This window comes from Rhyacophila brunnea, unplaced genomic scaffold (assembly GCF_057557595.1).
Source record: "Rhyacophila brunnea isolate RB1 unplaced genomic scaffold, BYU_Rbru_1.0 scaffold_1, whole genome shotgun sequence".
Lineage (NCBI taxonomy): Eukaryota > Metazoa > Arthropoda > Insecta > Trichoptera > Rhyacophilidae > Rhyacophila > Rhyacophila brunnea.
The window spans coordinates 62,817,552-62,839,280 of NW_028232751.1; the positions used below are offsets into that span (position 1 = coordinate 62,817,552).

At 35.1% G+C, this 21,729-nt stretch overlaps 1 protein-coding gene across 1 annotated transcript in view; it reads left to right on the forward strand.

Moving 5' to 3' along the window:
* Positions 1–373: 373 nt before the first annotated feature.
* Positions 374–21,729, forward strand: part of Phyhd1 (Phytanoyl-CoA dioxygenase domain containing 1) — a 34,869-nt gene continuing 13,513 nt past the window's right edge. Inside the window, exons 1-2 of the mRNA XM_085957672.1 lie at positions 374–514; positions 3,228–3,357. Of these exons, the coding sequence (XP_085813798.1) occupies positions 3,334–3,357 (24 nt within the window). The 5' untranslated portion in view covers positions 374–514; positions 3,228–3,333. The remainder of the gene's footprint in view (positions 515–3,227; positions 3,358–21,729) is intronic.

A 21,729-nucleotide genomic window follows, 5' to 3' on the forward strand; every position in this document is an offset into this window, starting at 1 on the left:
TAATTTTACTCATAAATAATACTTACATAAATATAGCCTAAAATCTTAATGAATAATCATAATAAAAGTTGCAACATTATTTGGAACACCCGAACGTCGCCGCGCAAAATAAATTATGTTGCATCGCCGGGTAAAACTTCCGTCCCACGTCCCAAGCCAAATTAATGCGTTACATTTGCGCGCGTCACACGCCAAAAATACACTCTGTGATGTTTTCCCAAACGCGCCTAAAGAAGTACAACTTCAAAAATAACAATTAATTATTGTATTTACTATATACCATATAAAGAAAGCTTCGATGTGGCCCTGTGAACCATCGGCGTTCAAACTATTATTAGACACTGGATGACGACCCGCTGCGAGATTCATCTTCAGTTTGGCTTGAAACGCTGAAGTGAATACCGCTCCCCAATCGTTTCTAACCTCTTTACTTGACTACCGAGTAAAAACAATATTATTTTGACATTTCTGTGTTGTTTAACATATTTTCTTTGACTTGTGACAGATTAACACGGTAAGGCAATTGAATATTTAAAAAAATCTTTTAATAAAATTTATTGAACATATTAATTATTTGCATTGTGTTTCACCTTTTATAAAATCATTTTCAATTATATTAATAAAATAATTCGTCACCTCAATACTACAATTTGGCCATTGTTGGAGAAATGAAATTTAAAATTTACTTAATTAACATAAATCTAGGCTATAATTATTATTTAAAATAAAAATAGAAAATTGTGCTTGTCTAATTAGGAAAAATTAAATAATATTGTGGATATATTATTTTATTTATTTATTGCATTTATGGTTTTAAAGTTATCTATTTTCCAACCCAAAATTAATACAGTTCCCATTTTCTTCTGACTTACCGATTTGCATCATTTTGCAGAGAAGGAACTAATGTAGAATCATTTCCAATATATAGGTATATCTCAAAAACAGTGAAAATCAAGTTATCTAGTTGTAGTATTGAGGTGACGATTTCATTGTTTTATACTATAAATTATGTAGGCACATATTAAGTCCACATTTGTACAATAATTTGTATAAAATTTGTACCAATTATAATTATAATTATAATCAAAAAAAATGTTCAAAAAATATTGATTCATCACAAGGCATCAATTTATACACGATAAAAATCCCAACAAACTTAATATAAAACAACAATGATATCGTAATTTTAATGTAAAATGAGCGTAAAGTTGCAATTTTCAAATTTACTGGAGAACATTTTGAAATATGTATTTTATTCGTACATTATTTATTTACGAACTACCCTACTAAAAATAGTTTTTAACATTAACACGAAATAACTATTAGGTACATATTAAAGATTACATTCCAAACAATCTAACCCTATAAATAACTCATTGTCCACAAAATGTCTCTTGCTCAGCATTCTTGATATGTACCCACATAGGTATATTTTTTCTATGAATTCATAATATATTGTTGTTTACGCTCATGTAAAGTTGAAAATTGTCAGTTACGACCTTAGTAACCTCAATACATATGTAAGTACCTATATACGCTTCATAACTTTGCAATTTTTATACACTGGTACGCCTTTTTGCCTGATTACCACGCATACAATTATATTTAACTAGCGAGTACCCGGCATGCGTTGCAATGCCACCCAAAGAAAGAAAGTGTTTGTGTTATAATTGAAATTCTGTTTATTGAAGTGCTTATGGATACACAATATTTTTTTGTTTTTCCGTCTGGTGCGTACACGAATAAATCAAAAGATTTTCCAACGCGTGAGTAGGCCACATACAGTTGTCCATGCGAGAAGAATGGATTTTTAAAATTTGGTATAGGAACGCATATGAATAGAAAAATATAGAATACAAGAAGAAGAAGGTGGTTGTAATAATTCAGAAACCTTTGCGGATGTGCGCACAATAACTCACCAAAGTTTCATTGCAATCGGTTGAATGGTATAGGAACCTTACGAATAAAAGAAGATAGAATTAAGAAGAAGAAGATGGTTTTTCTAATTCAGAAACCTTCGCGGATGTGCACACAATAACTCATAAAAATTTCATCGCAATCGGATGAATGGTATAGGAACGCATACAGGACAGACGTAGGTATATGATTTTACAAAAAAAAGTTCAGTAGATCAAATTATTAATTTCTAATTATTAATATGTAATTTCAACAATTAAAATCAAATTATTAATATGTAATTTCTAAAACCATTGAAAACAAGCGGATGAAAAACTTAACTGGCGTTTTTCTTAAATTGATCTTTTGGACATACGATACACGATACACTGGTTAGATACATTTGTTTTATTCGTCATGCCAACAATGAATCAAAAATTGCATCTACGGCTGGTGACATAATATTGCACTGGATTTTGTAATTCGTCATTGATATTTTAGTACTTATAGAATGCGTCTGGTGCATTTACTAACCAGGGTTCGAAATGAAAGAGTGTGGACTGCCGCCGGTTTGTAAAATCCTTAAAATAATTAATCAATTAATCACTTTATATTTGAAATAACATAATGCGTAACTAATGTGAAGTATGGTAAACGTAACTGTCAGACAGTTTTCCTAAAAAATCCTAAAATTTCCTAAAAAATCCTAAAATGCTTTAGAACTTAGTAGGTTTAGACTTAAATTCAGAGATATGAATGTTTAATATACTTTTAACAAATAAAACGTGTATTTTTGACTGTTTATTATCTATTGTAAACGTATCACAATATGTATTTACGTCATTTATAATATTCCATTCAATAACATTGTACCTAATTAGAGTAGTTAAAAATATAAAGTTAAATGCATTGGTTACAGTCATATTTAACTAATCGAGGTATGATGTGATGTATTAAATAAATAATGATGTGGTTTTTAAGGGGGGTTGTAGAATATATTATGACGTCACAAAACCAACAACTTTTTTTTTTTTGAGAATAAAATATTCTGTAAGAACATTGTAAGTACTGAAATTAAAAGCACGATCGCAATATTTACCTAATGTACAATACCTACTAAGATATATATTATTAATAGTTTCATATACATATATCTAACTATTATTTTGTCTGTAATATTTATTATTAAAATATAAATCGTATTAAATATTATAGCGAATTACATAGTTAGATTAAATGTACTTATAAGTAATCTAATGTGACATTTCTTATCTTGTTTCGATGTAAAAATTATTCTTAACAGATAATTATTATTTGTTTCTGTTTTACAGATTCGCTGGAGGACCATTATCAGTGTTAAATAAGTATTAGAGGATATTATTATTTATTTATTTACTGGGAACACATTGTCGACCAATCAAATCGAAGCCAGTAAACATGAGGACCGATATCCAGTCAAAGGTTAGAAGTTTTGATAAGAGTTGAGGATGACTAATTAATTGCATGGATTTATGTAAAAGGGAAACAAATTTTAGGAAAAATAAAGTTCGACATGAAATCGTAGGAACATGAATGTAGTTTTTTTTTAGTTCAGATCAGACAATTAATACCTAATGCGATTTCCATTTTAGTATATCCACAAACCGAGCTCAAAATAATATTAGTTATGTATCCAAAACCAGATTTAACAGATAGGCTATAAGCCAAAGCCAAATTGGTACATCGGAACCCGAAAAATAAATTCAAATAATGCTATTATTCCATCCCAGACAACACGTTCAAACAAATACAACTAGTGGGCGTAAAGAATAATATAAATTGAACTCTTGTTGCATTTAAGTTGTTCTTTTTATAACTTGGACATGTGTAATACAAATTACGATTAAACAAAAATATATATTTTTTTAAATTACGTTTTAATAAATTGGTGTTTTCGGTATTAGCCCAAGGCCCCTTCAAGTTTGAATGCGGTGTTGTATTGTTGCTATATTGCTATACTGTGGTGATAGATGACCAGAGCATTTTCGCTATAAAGCGGTCACAGGCACAGTGATGGAAGCGAGGCTATGGATACCTACTAGAAATCGAAGGAGACTTTGAACATCAATTATTGCGAAAGCAGCTGGACTTTAAGATATATGTTTTTCAGTATAGTATCTAAATACTGACCCGTGCGTGAGGGTGGTGTGTCGATTCTTCAACACTGAGGCTGAACTTACCAGCCTATGGCAAGCGCATGGTATCAAAAATAGTCCTCGTTGATTACAAAGAACAGGGTTAGCAAACCTTTATATCGATGCTAAAAAAAATATTTGTAATAATGCGTGACGTGCGATGTATCCTGATAGTGTCGCATAGCCTCTCCTACTCAATTCCTATCTCTACCTCCACGTGGTGAGCCCTGGAAACCTGAGCAACTACACCTAAGATCAGGTAGTCAACCCTGGTGGAAGGTGTAGTCAGGGCTAACGGAGAAGGAAGAAATGGCCCTCCGAAAAGGGGGTTGGGCGTGGGGCTAACAACCTCATCCCGTAAAAAAACACATTGTTACGAAACCACACCAACAGCCTCGGATACCGGACACTAAACTCAGACAACCTGGCAAACGCTTTAAGGAAATACGATTTGGAACATGGAATACATTATCACTCTATCTACCAGGAGCACTTAAACTCCTTACAGAACAACTCATAAAATACCAATGTGATATTACGGCCCTACAGGAGATGCGATGGATAAGTCAAGGAGTGATGGAGAAACGAGACTGCACTATACTCTATAGCTGCCATGATAGTGAACATCACTTTGGGACTGGATTCATCGTAAGCAAACGAGTGAAACATTTAATTATCGGGTTCGAACTAGTCAACCCAAGGATCATGCGACTGCGAATTAAAGGAAGTTTCTTCAATTACTCATTTATAAGTGTACATGCCCCTACAGAAGATAAGTCGGATGAGGAAAAAGAGGACTTCTACGATGCATTAGAAAGCACGTACAACAGTTGCCCAAATCACGATGTCAAAATAATACTCGGTGATCTAAATGCCAAAATAGGACGGGAGGAGATCTAAAACTGCCATTGTCGGAAAACATAGTCTTCACAATGAAAGTAATGACAATGGTACCCGACTAATTAACTGTGCAGCGTCACTAAATATGGTTATTGGTAGCACAATGTTTCCCCGTAAGGATATATATAAGGGAACTTGGAAATCCCCGGATGGGTGCACAATAAACCAAATAGACCATATTTTGATAGACAACAGGCACAGATCGGATCTAATGAGCGTCCGGACATACAGAGGGGCTAATGTAGACTCAGACCATTTTTTAGTGTGTGGAAAAGTTAGAGCAAAGATCTCGAACACCAAAAAGGAAATGGGAGCAAGAGCAAAACCCTTTGACACAGAGAAACTGAAGATTCCGTAGGAACTGGCTCGGTACCAGGAGAGCTTGAACACTCACCTGAGCGACAATGTTGAGAGGTTGGAGACCATGAAGAGGTGAATCAACACTGCGAAGAGTGCAAGACTGCCATAGTATCCTCAGCTAATGATACCTTAGGACGCCGAAAAACAGGTGAACGATCAGAATGGTTTGACGAAGATTGCCGCGAAGTCACTACGAGAAAGAATGAGGCTTACTTAATGATGCTACAGAAGAAAACACGGGCATCAGACGATGAGTATAAAAAGCGCCGGCGTGAAGAAAAGAAACTACACAAGAAAAAGAAACGTGATTATTTAAAAAAGGAAATGATCCTACTCCAAGAACACTATAAAGCCCAAGAAAGTCGGCTGTTCTATAGAAAGATAAATAATGTTAGGAAGGGTTTCAAGCCTCGTATCACAATGTGCAAGGATGACAATGGCATGATACTCACAGAAAAGCACCGTATTCTTGCCCGGTGGGTTGGTTTCTTTGATCAACATTTAAATACCCCCCCATAATGATGCCGGCAACACTAACATTAATACTCATGACCAGGAATCAGTACAAAGTGGCATTGATGATAACGAAGAACCACCGACATTAAATGAGGTAAAAGGTGCCATGTCAAGGTTAAAAACAAACAAATCGCCTGGAATAGATAACCTCCAGAGTGAATTAATAAAATGTGGGGGAGAAAGCCTGCTCAAACATTTACATAGCCTAATCCACCAAGTATGGACTTCAGAAAAGATGCCAGAAGAGTGGAAGGATGGGCTGATTTGTCCCCTGCACAAGAAAGGAGACCAACTAGAATGAAGTAACTACAGAGGGGTGACACTCCTTAACTTTGCATATAAACTGTTGTCGATTCTGATATTCCAGCGGCTGGAACCCATTGTAGAAGGAATACTCGGGCACTACCAAGGAGGCTTTCGACGAGGGAGATCATGTGTTACTCAAATATTCACTCTAAGGCAGATTCTAGAAAAGACCACTGAATTCAATATTAACACGTATCACTTGTTCATCGATTTTAAGGCAGCTTATGATAGCATTAATCGATACCGGCTATACGAAGCAATACGAGAATTTGAAATTCCGACGAAAATAATTAAACTTGTAGAGATGACAATGACACCAGTACAATGCCGGGTAAAGCTTCAAGCGGAAATATCCAAGCCATTTGTATCACTGAATGGCCTAAGGCAAGGTGACGCTCTGGCATGCCTTCTTTTCAATATTGCGCTAGAAAAGGCGATACGGGATGCAAAGATTGATGCCCGTGGCAGCGGCACGATATTTACTAAGCCTGTGCAGCTGCTGGCGTATGCCGATGATATCGACATCATTGCCATATCAGAATTGGCGCTGAAAAAGGCATTCACAGCAATAGAATCCTCTGCCAAAAGAATGGGTTTACAAATAAACGAGGCAAAAACTAAATACATGCCTGTCTATGTCACACCACGAGAAGTCGCACCAAAGTTAGATATTGTTGCATACAAGTTTGATACGGTCGACAGTTTCATATACCTTGGATCTCTTGTAACTCGACATAATGATATTACAGAAGAAATCAACAAGAGAATCATGTCTGCGAATAAATGCTACTTTGCTCTGTGAAGACATTTTAAGTCCCGCTTACTATCTCGTCGAACTAAAAGCACTCTTTACAAGACACTTGTAAAGCCAGTGCTCACCTACGCATCGGAAACCTGGACATTAACTCTGCGAAATGAACGAGCCCTGAACATCTTTGAAAGAAAAATTCTCCGCCGTATATATGGACCGATCAGGGATGGCACCAATTGGAGGAGAAGATATAATGCTGAGCTTTACGGACTGTAGGTACGAAGATTGCAGCGCAGTTCAATCAATCAAGATCGGGAGACTGCGATGGCTAGGTCATGTGCACCATATGAATGACAATGAACCGGCAAAGAGAGTGATGTCCAGCAATCCAATAGGACGTAGAAGAAGAGGGAGGCCAAAGATTCGCTGGTTAGATGGAGCTGCCAGTGACTGCCGTATTCTGGGGGTACCAAATTGGAAAGCGGCCACACTGGATAGGGACAAGTGGAGGGAGCTGTTGGAGGAGGCCAGGACCCACACCGGGTTGTCGCGCCCCTGATGATGATGATGATGCGTAACGTGCGAAGAGATTTTTAAATTTCACCCAGAAATTCTGTTCAAATCATAATCGAGAGCTTTTTTTTGGACCTTTCTTGTAACTTTTAAAGCTGTTTAAGATGTCGTAAATGCGTAAATCGTAGGCGGCTTAAGCGTCGGCCTATAGCGTCGTGGGTCCCAGGTTCGAATCCTGGGTCTTATTATAATACAAGTACATATTATAATGCAAGTACATATTATAATATTGTTTTTCAATTTGCGTATGAGTCAAAGTATGGTCCTAATAGGTTGAGCAAGTGGCTGACATACATTTCTCGTAAAAACAAAATCTGTTAATACAAACCTCCACTCTGTGGAGGCCTATATGGTCTTATTAGGATTGGACATGGTTGGAAAAAAATGCTACGTCGACCGGTGTGTTCTGCACGTTAATGGTTGAGGTTTCATAGTTCTACAATTCGTTCGCATGCTACCAGAATGTCCCGGCGTGTTAGATACGGTACATAAGTGCCATAGGTTCGTCACCACTGACCTAAAATAAAGGAGGTCTATCAGGAGTACATGTTAAATTTTGTTACTTTCTGACAAAGGGACCATCTCATTTGTTTTATGGAAAACCTTTACTGCATTCACATGTGCAACATTTTCTTCTCTGTACTATCAATTTTTCACATTGGTTATAGCAAATTTTCTCGACTTTTAGATCGGCAAACCGATCCAATACGAATGCACCTAAGAAACAAAATATATAAAATACCACAGTAAACAAAGCACATATCATAATAATAATACATATTACAGACATCTACAATATATAGCAGGGATGGCGAACCTTTTTACGTACACGTGCCAAAATTTCCTAAATATAATTTTTTGACTGTCTGATGTGCCTAGCAGTTTTTCGTGTAGTTCGAGCAGAAAAAAATGAAAAAATAGTTATAAGAATTTTATTAAAAAAGTTCAAAAATTATAAGCAATTGGGTTCTGAGTATTATTATTATAATACCTACTTATTTCAATCGCACAAATTGCCGCCAAAATTTCTCTGATCAGATGAGCCATCCTCTCGCTACAGTGGTCTCAAGCATTGTAAAATGATTGTAAATCGATCAAAATCAGAGGTTCGCGCCTGATGAGGTCAGTGCTATAATACCATTATGTGTGACACATAAAACCTAAAGACCTATCTATGCAATTTATAATGCTTATTCTTCAAGAGCCATTCAGTCATTGGATAACGTAGGCGTAAAATGGTTGCACTAATTCATGAATGTCACGGGTCTTCCACTGACATAGGCCTTGCGTGTCGTAGAATACCGAGATAAATGGGGCCACCCGTTCAGAAAGCTCACCTAAATAATTTAATTAGGTACTGCATATTTAGTACTTTTTTCATTCCTGGGGAGGGGGGTCCACATTCGAACCCCCCCTTCGTCTGATAACAACATTTTATCAGTCCATTGAGTATATAATTCAATATTAGAAATACATAAAATGTTTTTTAAGTTTTCGTACAAATTCACAATATTTCGAACACCCAAAAACATAGGTACTTATTACAAAATACATTTACGCCGAATGGGCCTCGGATGTTGATCGCATTAGAGCGGTTTGCTTTACCATCTAATTCTAATGTTATACTGATTAACTCACTAATCCGGACAAAATTTGCAACTGCGGTGTTATTTCAAATTACATTAATATTGGCGACCATCTTTGTAATTTCGGTATCATACAAAGGAGTCCAACTCCTGTTTCATACATGTACGTGAATATGTGAAAACTGCATCTAACTCATTTAGAATTAATTATATATCACATGCACTCTTTTAATCCCAATGACATTAATATGGACGAAACATCTGGAAAAAAAATGACACTCACTTTTTTGTCGTGTCTGCCGAATGGCATAATCTGTTCTAAAGCCATTACAATAAAGGTGATATTGCTATAAATTCCCGATCCTTTTTGTCGGTCTGCCGAATGGTTCGGTTCGAACGGGTTCGCTCAAATGAACATTCATACTAGAAACACTATTCTAACGCCATTACAATAGAGGTGATATTGCTATAAATTCCCTATGCGTGATATCGCATAATGGATATTGCGTGACGTCTACCTATGCACGTGCGAATGTCGCTATGCGCGAATTTACTTGCTAGCTACTGTACTGAGTGCGTCGTCCATTAATAATGCCATTGTTTAATCACGACTACACACTACGAGTACATCATTTGATTTTTGGGTGGTGACCATATTGTGTTCTCGTTCATTCATTCCTCGACACGTCAATACATAATCTTTTGAGAATGGCCTTTGCAATGATTCTGAAACGCCGAAGAGAGAATGACAAAGGACACATTATACATAATACAATACGACATGTCATCAACTATATTATTGCAAAATTATTTATTCATATTTTGAAAGCAAAACAATATTATTATATGCCTACTGCCTATTGAATATCGTACCAATTATGTTAAATAGTGAAGTATAGGTATTTCGGTTGTAACACAATAATTAAGGAGGATCCTATATGCCAACAGAGAACCTAGCGGAAAAATACGAAGCTTGCAATTTGAGGTTTTTTTTTGATAATTTACAATTTTTACACATTTATATTATTTTTTTATAAAAATCGTTGTTTTTTAAAATAAATATAAAAAATATTAAAACTATGAATTAGTCAAAAATCTAAACCGTAAAAAATTGAAAACTTAATAAACTAAATTTTAATAGTAAATATTATAACCATAAAAATAATGTTATAATAACGTAACCTATGTACCAAATAATATATGACAAATTCAAATTTTTTTTACAATTGTAAGTTTATCTTTGACTTAAAAAAAAAGATACATATTTATTAATTAATACAGTTGAAATTGTAAATTATCAACAAAAATTCTCAAATTGCAAGCTTCGTATTTTTCCGCTAGGTTGTCTGTTGGCATATATAATCCCCCTTAAAGCTACAACCGTCTGACAACCGAATTAGTTATCGACTAGTAAAACAATCAATAGAATTTAAATGTAATTATATTAACAATTTGCACAATAGATTTCTACCAAGAAATGCTAACAAATTTAATAAAATGCGTAGGTGAGATATTTCTTCTAGTAGGCATGAATAAGCCAAGACGAATATGTTTATTTTTATGGTTGCTATTCTTGACCGCACTTACACCAAGCCTATTTATTGCATTGCGACATTATAATATTATATTGTTTTCTGTCAATACTATCGCACTCGCGCTTATGTGGTATATTTATTATAATTTTTAATAATGAATTAATTGTGATATATGTTGTTTCATATTTGTACGTTGAATAAAATGAAATCGATAACATTATCAATGCATTAAAATGTGATAATAAAATTGGCGAATCATGTAGTCTTATTTATTTACAGTCTGAGAATCGATAAACTGTATTTTTTATTTTAAATTTAATTTCTTTCATGATTTCACACTTTCACGTTTCAATTAAAATTTTCAAGGTTAGCGATTATTCTAATTGAATTATAATTATTTACTTTCTTTCTTCGTCTTTTTTCCAGCTCTTTTGGACCCACAACAATTGCTCCACAAAATTGCTATAAACGGTCCATAGGGACTAAACTTTATCGCTTTGTAAAAAATACAATGAAAACTCTCTTCATCATCAGCTCCGCCGTTTTTCTTCTTTAAAAATGACAGTTTCTTTGCTCTTATTATTACTACCATTGGGTCTATTCTGTACTTATCGACCGCTAAAGTGATAAATATTATCAAACTTAGTGTAGGTTTGTATCAAAGTATTAGCACTTATTGTAACAATTACAATACGTTGGTTATAATTGTTGTAATTAGCACTATATTTTAATAGCGCCTCTCTTGCTGCTGTTAAAATATACCACTAATTGCAACAATTACAATACGTTGGTTGTAATTGTTGCAATAAGTGCTAATACTTTGATACAAACCTACCCTAAGTTTGATAATATCTATCACTTTATCACTTTAGCGGTCGATAAGTAGTATAGAATAGACCCACATGAGTGTTTTTTTTTTTTTTTTTTTTTAAATATAGTGAGTAAAATCACACTTGAGTGTTTGGCAACCTAAATATTGGATAGTTGCTCCTCATGGCTCCCAAAATACTTACATGCTTAAAAACAACTTACTTACAAGGTCCTAACCTACAACCTATTCTGGGGACATTTTGGATCTTTTGCAAGTAGGTACCCAAAAATCCAGAATTCTAATGTGGTGCATTTTATAATAATATTTATCTGCATAAGATGTTGACATGTTTTTTTTATACATATTATGGCTCTACCCAATGGCGTATCCAGGATTTTTGTTAGAGGGTGTAATATTTTAAGTTATAAAAATAAAAATCGATTTGCGAAAGCGTTATTTTAGTACTAGCTACAGCGTGTATTGAACATTATTCAAGTATTTTTAATTTTCTAAATGTATTAATTAAATGCATAGTTGTCGTAATTGTTGTTTACCTATGCCCTACGTTATCATATTGCTTTTAGGAGTATATATCATAATATTTAAAATAAGTATTGTCATTTTGCTCTGAATATCTGGTGCCAAATTGAAGGTTGTGTTTAACAATTTGATAAATTTCCTAGTAGGCATTATCATACCATAAAAAACTATGTATTGAAATGAAACCTGTTAAGTTGGTTAAGCATTTCACTTGTTGAAATGTCATGGTAAGTTGATCAGAACACTTTAATATAATTTAATTGTACATAATGGAATTCTACCAAGAAAATACTAAATCAATTAATAAACAATTTAATCTTGAACATATATATGCTTTTATGGTCATTGCTATTCGATATTTTTTTTCTAGTATTGAAATGACTACTGATGACTTTATAGCTTGTTGATTGTCAAATAACACTTGTGGAAGAATTGTTCAGATTGTTGATAATTCACGAGCCAGTTAAAATTTCTGGATTAATAGTTGACGAGGTAACTACATGTTATTATGGTATAGTTCGCACCCGGCGATACCTAAATAAGTATATACACCTAAAAATATAATATGCTATCGCCTGCGTCGCAATTTTAGGTCATGGTAAATCAGTAATAAAATTTAAATAATTCATTGTAACATTAGTAACATCATGCGATATTATTATTTCATCTACTTTGTTAGGTGATTGTATGGTATATCAAAATGTCCAATAGTGATTCTTTTAAATTCGTGCCGGCAATCTTGATGATAAAAAAACCAGAGCATTGGTGCGGACCCTTTTTTGAGTTGCTCCGCTCCAGCTCCGCTCCGGGACCTAATACTTGCTCCGGCTCTGCTCCAGGGTCTGCTCCGCTCCGGGTATAAGTATTATATGTATACAAATGTTAAAAATAGAAAAATAAGTAGTTTTCAAATAATCGTCGTTTTCATTATTAATTCTATTAACCAAAATTCCCACTGCAAATCGTCTCTCATTATTTTCCTCTTCTGTCAAAAAAGTGAGGCTATTTATTACTCGGCAGGGTTGCCATATTACAAGTAATTCCAGCGTTCCAAAGTGTCAAAATATACTATTTTAATTGGATTTTAGGACGAAAATTTAATAATAAAAAAACATCCGGAGCAACGGAGCATTACGAATTTTCGGTGCTCCGCCTCCGCTCCTGCTCCGGGTAAAATCTCACTGCTCCAGCGTTCCGTGCTCCTGCTCCAAGCTCCGCTCCAACGCTCTGCAAAAAAAACTATTCCCATGTAAATTAAGGATGGGATGAATTCATTTATATGTCACCGTACTTACATAATATACAAAATACGTACATATTACATAATATACTGAAATTTAATTATTGTAGGTAAGCACTGTGCAAACATGAGAATATTATTATTTTATGACACCAAAACTGATCGCTAGCGCCCACATTATCATAAAGTGTTGGTTGATGACTTATTCTCTTTATTGACCTACTACCAGCTCTCGAAATGGAAGATTTTACGAACCGGAGCGCTCGACAATTATTTCCCCAAAATATTTACTATTATATAGAAATGCCAAGCTCAGACCTTCAAATGGAGTAACTGTCTTTAAACTTGTGGCATGCGTCATAATATTGTCGGTGACGCTGACGAAAATCGAGACTTTTACTATAGTTCCATTTTACTAAGTTTCGTATTTTAGTATCTACTATTAATGATTCACAAACTATAATGCAATATTTAATTATTCCACGAGACGGAACGACAATCTGCGGGATTTTACGAGCAGAAGCTGCGCTCCGGTGCGTTCCAGTCCATTTCGAGCGTTGCCTACTACTCCGATTTCTGCGTCCGTACAGATTTGCTCAAACCTGCTTCCCATCCCACGTATTTGTCATTTTTAGGTTGGTACATTATTTGAATCTGAAATCTCTATTGAAAAATATGTCGCACGTATTTTCATTTGTTTTAATCGTCGCACCCTTCGCTTTTGTAAACCACGTCCGTCACTGCATAAAATAATATTCCATAATGCGCGTCACCAAAAATAAATCTCACACATTTATTTGCGTACTATTTCAAGATTCTATTATAAACAAAAATCATCTCTCGTCACACATTTTATCGCAGCCGTGTGATAAGTTTCGTGGGTGGAATTTTATCAGAAACTTCCGACGAGACAGTATTTATTTTAGAAGTGATATTTCGAAACGAGCGCGCACACAAGGGGGTCCTCGGATCCGAACCCTTTCATTTGGTGACTAAAAAAATCACAAATTATGTAGGAAAATGCAATGACGCCCCTTAACAAAATGCCGCCCCTAGACATCGCTGAAATGCCGTCCCATTTTTATACGTATAGATACTTTACTAACAAAATATAGATATACCACTAAATCTAATTTAAATGCCATCTCTGCTTCAATAGAGAATATTGCGAGTCCACATTGAAAAATACACATGACAACTTCCAAAACTCACGTGTGACTGACAGAAATATGTGGATGAATTTTAAATTAGGTAAGTATGTACCTACCTATAATTCGAAAATCTGCACGTGTCATTGTTGGTCATCAATGACGTAACCTCCAAGGACAACGGAAGTAAAATAGACATCACGAACTCGAAAAAAATACAGTCCTATACAGTACAGCTTACGGGCCGCACAAAATTGTGTTTTTGCTAATTACTTTTCAAATGCAAATTAACACGTTAATTACAAAATTAATTAAAAGGGCCCGTAAGCATTGTGTTAAGTAAGCCTTGCATGTTAATTAATAGCTACATTTTGTTTCCAAGCAGTGAAATGTTTTTTTTAAATGTTCCGTTATTACTAAGTTTAGGTAGCTATTTCTAGATATATCTACATACCTACTAATTGATTCTCCTCGATTTGCCGCCCTTCGAGTAACTGCCGCCCCCAAGCGACGCTCAATCTGCCTACCCCCCACGGGACGTCACTGGGAAATTGGAATTCATTAAAATCTAGTATAATAATTGCTAAGCGACATATTATCTAATAATAATTACGACTGCTAAGTCACCCGAACATGATACTTATCGGTGCGACAGATTGCACAGTTTTATAAATACTCACTCCATCCTACCAGTGACTATAATTATTATAGCTGCAGTCAGCAACATCCCGTGGGACTAAGCAGTTCATACGTTGCACAGGGGCGGCGGAATGATGGGACGTATAAAAATGTCGACAATAATCGTCATCTCAATTTAAAAAATAATCGGAAGTATAAAAATACTGACTGAATACTATATTGTTGTATTGTATTACCCATTTCCGTTGTGCCTATAATACTTCCGATATAAATAATGCATTCTAAACTTTGTCAGTTATACGTATTTGTTTTCATTGAACTAAGACTACAATTATTTATAGATGGTGTTGGTTAGTTTTTAAAATTTAATCAAACCATGCGAAAACCAAGCCATAATAGATAATAGTCAAAAATACTTGTCCATCTATAAAATATTTTAAATTATGCAATTAAATCATAGGTACATAACTTTGGATATTTTATAAATAGAATATTTTTTATCTATATAGTTTGGTTTAGGCAGGGTAATGAATTAAAAAAAAATGAACCAACAATATGTGTAATATGTATTCTTAATCCAACAAAAACAAATAAATATGAATGAAAAAGTGTGCACAATTTTGTTGTATCGCCCAAAGTATACCAAAACTATTGTGATTTGGTTTAGGCCAGCCTAAATGTGTAAATTGTAGTCTTAGTTTAATAAAAACAAATACGAATGACTGACAATGTCTAATGTGCATTATTTGCGTCGAATCTTAATAGCCTACCTCCATCCTTCGCCACTGAATTACATATTGCAGTGGCGAGGGGTGGAGGTAGGCTGTTAAGATTCGACATTAATCGTGCACACTAAACTTTGTCAGTCATACTTATTTGTTTTCATTGAACTAAGAATACACTTTGTGGATGGTGCTGGTTAGTTTTTAAAATTCAATTAATCCATGCCTTCGCCTTTCGCTACTGACATATTGTAATGGCAGTTTATCGCACAGGCAATAATTTAACAAGGTTGCCTCCAAACTTGTCAGCGCCACAGGGGAATGGGACGACTGGCATCCGGATAATTGGACGCCGCACTGTCGTAGACACGTATAGACGAGGTATTTTAATCAGTTTCTATCTACTACTTAGTAGTTTGAATTCATTTTACTCTTAACATAATGTATTCTTTATCGCGGATTGAGAATTACCATGCCTAAAGCTTTATATTAAATAAAAAACTCTTTTTTCGTTGGAACTTAAACATATGCACGATTAAATCATTGTTTACGTCTGCATATTTACATTCTTACCAACTTTTAAATCATAACATAATCATTAAAGTATATAAGTACCTATAAGTACCTAATACCTATTTATTTTTCAATTCCGTGGCGTCCAGTTGTCCGGTGCCAAATCGTCCTAGACCCCGCCACAGACCTTTACGTACCTAAAACGACCACTGTTCCAGAGTAAGTTTCGTAGTAATACAATATTCTCAGTAGACGTGTATAACAATTTAAAGATTTTTTGTGTATTAAGAACAATTATTAAAATATGTGCACAGGCGGCTCTCGTGGTGCAGTGCGTAAGGAGCTCCGGGTTCAGTTCCCAGCGAGGACACAATATATTTATTGATGATTTTCTCAAAGCATGGGTGTTTTTGATTGTTCAAATTACCAACAACCACCTTGTACGAGAAAGCAAGGGCACGGTTAATAAATAAATTTAAAAAATATGAATGTGAATGTGAAGGGCATTCTAAGTCTGTATTAAGGGCGGCGGTTTGTGTTAGGACGTCACTGGCTGCTGTTAGTGTCTGCATTCTTTCTTCTTAATACATCTTCCCAAGTCATTCCGGTATCCTGTAACCCTACCGTATACATACACCTTCAGGATGGTATTTAGCGGCCTCCCAAGTAGCCAGAATCCAGTTGGCTTGAAACTCTATTGCAAGATCCAATGTCACTTCGTCACTATTTAACCTATATGCGCCATGTGCGACGAATAAAACCAATAATAAACACATTAATATATTTCAGGAATTTTCCGAAATTGACCTCTCCCATACCATTTTCTGTGTGCACGTTTGTTTTCATGAAACATAATTTCTATCATTATATTTCAAACACTAAAAATAATTATGATTTTTCAACACCAAACTTTATTTTTGGCACTGCATCCCGGGGTGTGTTATATGTAAAATGTACGTATTACATTTCACCGTATCCACAGTTCACCGTGAGATGCCTTACCGGAAAGTGATTGTTGAGTTGGATCATTGCCTATAGTGGTAACTCGCAATTCCGGCCTGACTATAAAAAATAAATCTCAGATCACGAGGTGTCGAGCGTGCTGTTAATTAATCTGAAATCATAAATGACTTGCATCTGATGTACCTAATTATTAGCTCTAAAAATAATTTAAAAAATAACTTAATTACCATCGTTTTATTGCAGTATGTCGATGTTTGTTATGATGCCGGAAAGCAATGACATTAATATGGACGAAGCATCTGGAAAAAAAATGACACTTTTTTGTCGGGTCTGCCTAATGGCATAATCTGTTCTAACGCCATTACAATAAAGGTGATATTGCTATAAATTCCCGATGCTTTTTGTCGGTCTGCCGAATGGTTCGGTTCGAACGGGTTCGCTCAAATGAACATTGACACTAGAAACGCTGTTCTAACGTCATTGTCATTACAATAAAGGTGATATTGCTATAAAGTCACGATGCGTGATATCGCATAATGAAATTGCGTGACGTCTACCTATGCATGTGCGAATGTCGCTATGCGCGAATTTACTTGCTTGCTACTGTATTCAGTGCGTTGTCCATTAATAATGTCATAGCCGGAAAGGCATAAGCTACGATTAGCAACGCTATCGGAAAGAAATTTGAAAATGATCATTTGTTTCATAATACATATTTTTAATATATTATGCTCTACCATAAAATAATTGTAATTTTGTCTCGGAATAACTCTTGCTGGCGCATTTTTTGGTACTTACAATCTAAATCTAAGCAATCCATCCCCATAAATAAATAATTTTCCTTATCCTTTTGGTTGAACAACCTCAATGTTTATTGTTACAACGTCTACTGTTATTTATAGAAATGCGTCGATGAACTTTGTGCGTTCGCTAGTACCTATCGTTAGATAAGTTTATGATAACATATTATAAGCATGCGCTGTTTCCCTTAGTTTAGCACAGGAGCTCCCAACTCTCTTTTGATCAGGAGCACGTGGTCACTCCTCGCCTATTATGAAGCGAGGAGTGACTGGCACAATCGATAGCTAATACACATAAAAAAACTCTGCCAAAACGCTTGAATGAATGAGTAAAAATATTTCGAATACCTACCCGATTCGCATGTTTATGATGCAATGTGTACGATCAGACAAAAAACCATTTTTTGTAGGACAAATGGGGTTTTGTCTCTCTCGTAAAAATTGCGCAATTCAAGCTGGTGTTCAAGTGTTAAGATTGCGCAATTTTTTTCCGGATAGACAAAACCCCATTTGTTCTGCAAAAAAATGGTTTTTGTCTCTCTTGTAAAAAATGCGCAATTCAAGATAAGTGTTGAGATTGCGCAATTATTGCTGTTTGTATTTTTTATTTTTCGGGATTTCGGCCTTCGGGATTCCGGCCATTCGGGATTTCGGCCATTCGGGATTTCAGCGTTCGGGATTTCGGCCTTCGGGATTTCGGCTTTCGAGATTTAGGCTTTCGGGATTTCAGCCATTCGGGATTTCGGCCATTCGGGATTTCAGCATTCGGGATTTCAGCCTTCGGGATTCCAGCCTTCGGGATTTCGTCCGGCACCCGATATATTTGCTATGCCTTCACAGGCATCCGTAAAATTTATCCTCAGCTGACCTACTTAAAAGAATACCAACGTCTGATTTGCCTAAAACATAAATCTTGTAAATTGTGATAAAACGTCATGTCTTCATATACTTTTCTCATAAATTTGTTCCATGTATTATGATAAGACCTTGTCCAGATGGCGCGATTTGTAAAAACACGCGCGCATTCAAGGTGTTGTCCTCATTGAGTCGTCCACATCACGCGTATCACTACTCGCGCGCAGTCGAGGTACAGGTGACCTCGTTAAGGCTATACTTCAGTTGAGACATGGTCTAAAAAGATCGTGGCTAGGCGATGCGCGGGTTGTGGGTCGCGGGTGCAAATGACGCATGCCGACCGAAGTATAATTTGTCATATAAATCCAATATGCGTCCATTTAATGGTTTGTTTATTATGGGAATTGCCGATTACGCCTCCAGCATTTGGCATTCCCGAGTAAACTCCTTAACTCTCGTGAGACGCGCACTACTAAGCGGGCAGCGACTGAGCGACGAGCTGATCTCGTTTACCAAAGCCTACCGCACAACTTCTACTGATGCGCTTGCCGTACTCGCGGGGGTGCTACCCCTCGATCTGCAAGTCCAAGTCAGAGGATCGATCACACTCTTCTTGAGGGGGATCAGCACAACACTCGCCGGTGTCCATCTGCCGTGTTCAAATACGCGTGTTAACATCATTTTACTCCCTACTTCAATTATAGTTTGTCAATTTATGGCTACGGCCGTATGTTGTAGCTTAACCACTGGGGAATGCCAAAAGAAATGGCGTATTTCAAAAAAACACTAGCTTATTCTTAGGTCATTAATTATTATAAAGCAATCATTATTCGTAGGTTGTTTATCACACTTGAATGGTCAAAGACATAGCTTATAATTAGTATCTTTAGAATTATCTTCAAATGTTTTAATCTTGCCCATTTTTTGAATAATAAAATGCCTAATTCTTGTCAAATTTGGGATCACAGAGATTATCAATATAATTTTTTATCGTAAATATTTCACTATAATAATGTCAATATAAATTATACTGATGGTTTTATAAATGCGTTTAAAAATTAATAAATGTAAAAAATCTTAACACCACTGCACATTTATGTACTGAAATATGACTATATTCTAAAACATTAGAGCGAGATGTTTAAAAGAATACTATCTTATGTAATAAAAATACTTTATGCAGTCATCAAATGTTTAAAATAAATATAACGGATAATACGGCTTCAAAATTATATAAATAGATTATCTACAACGTTTAAGGTATGACCAGGATCATGCTTTGAAAATAGAAAAAAAGCTCCATTTTGACCCACGCTGAGCACGTCTGCCCTTAAACGAACAAAAAATGTGTACTTGACAATATGTCATATTGATTTCCATAGTAACGCACGTATATATTAATAATTTAGTTGCTAGGACCCACTTAGCAACCAACAATAATAACTTTCTATACAAAACAGAATTAACTGAAGATGAATTCAATTCTGCTTAAAAATGGCTAAAAGTATTAAAAGAATGCATTGGCATCGTGTTTTGATATATTCTAAAAGTTTCAAATGTCTAGCTAGTCGGGAAGTTAGTTAAAAATCGATTGCAAGATTTTTACCGGACAAAGAACCACCGGACAAATAAGAATACGAGCTAAGAAAAACGTTGTAAAATATTGTATAAAAAACGGAATGGCATTTTGGCGCTGCCTAGGGGCGGCATTTTGTCTAGGGACTTCACTGTCCCTAGCGACGCGTTTTTGTTTGGTGCTTAGGTACTATATTATGACTACTTATTGTAGTTTATGGCCGGTGCTCGGCTTGAGTTGCTATTTCATTTATATAGTTAACCATCAGGACGTGCAGTTCAGATATTTGTAATCATTTATCATAAATAATAATCTATACCTATAACACGTTTTATTGATTGACTGTTTAAATGAAATGAATGCACGCTATAATAATACGCAGAGCAGTTGTGTGAATTTTTGGCGCCTCCTACAGCTATCGGTGGTTGTCACGCCTTGCAAACTGAATTTAACATACATAGTAATTACTATTTATATGGGATGCTTGAACAAGTGGTGTTCGATACGTTAAGCACATTCCCATACAAGCAGTGAGTAGCAACCACCAGTGGCTTTTTTTTTTTTTTAATAAAGGACATTCCCAAATAATTTTATAAACTCAAAAACTTAAACGAAATAATATAATTACAAGATAAAAAGAACTTTTTATATACCACGTTTTTAAATTTTCTGTTGAATCATATAAACTTGACAATTCTATGTATTAATAAATACTTTTTTTGTACTACTGAATAAATATTATAGAATAGGTACTGAAATGTTATTTTGACATTTCATATTGATTTCCATAGTAACGCACGTATATATTAATAATTTAGTTGCTAGGACTCCTTAGCAACCAATAATAGTGAGTAGTAAATATTAGTTTTAACGAATTTCTTCCGAAACATAATAAACAGAATTAACTGAAAATTAATTCAATTCTGCTTAAAGATGGCCAAAAGTATTAAAAGAATGCACTGTAGTCGTGTTCTGATATATTCTAAAAGTTTCAAATGTCTAGCTAGTCGGGAAGTTAGTTAAAAATCTTGGACAAATAAGAAAAAATTTGTACCGGACAAACAAGAATACGAGCGAATAAAAACTTGGTAAAACGCAATAAATATTTCAATAAATTTATTACAATTTAATAGATTTGTTATTTTGTAGTAATTTTTGTAAGAAATTCACGCATACAAATGATCTCAACCTGAGATGTATATATAAGGCCAAGGCCTGAACAAAAACGATGCATGAGTGCGAGTGAGAAAGTATTCGGCACCCTTACAATCTCTGCGACACGCGCTAGAGTAGGATAAAAAGTCTACTAGCTACAAGCCAGTTTC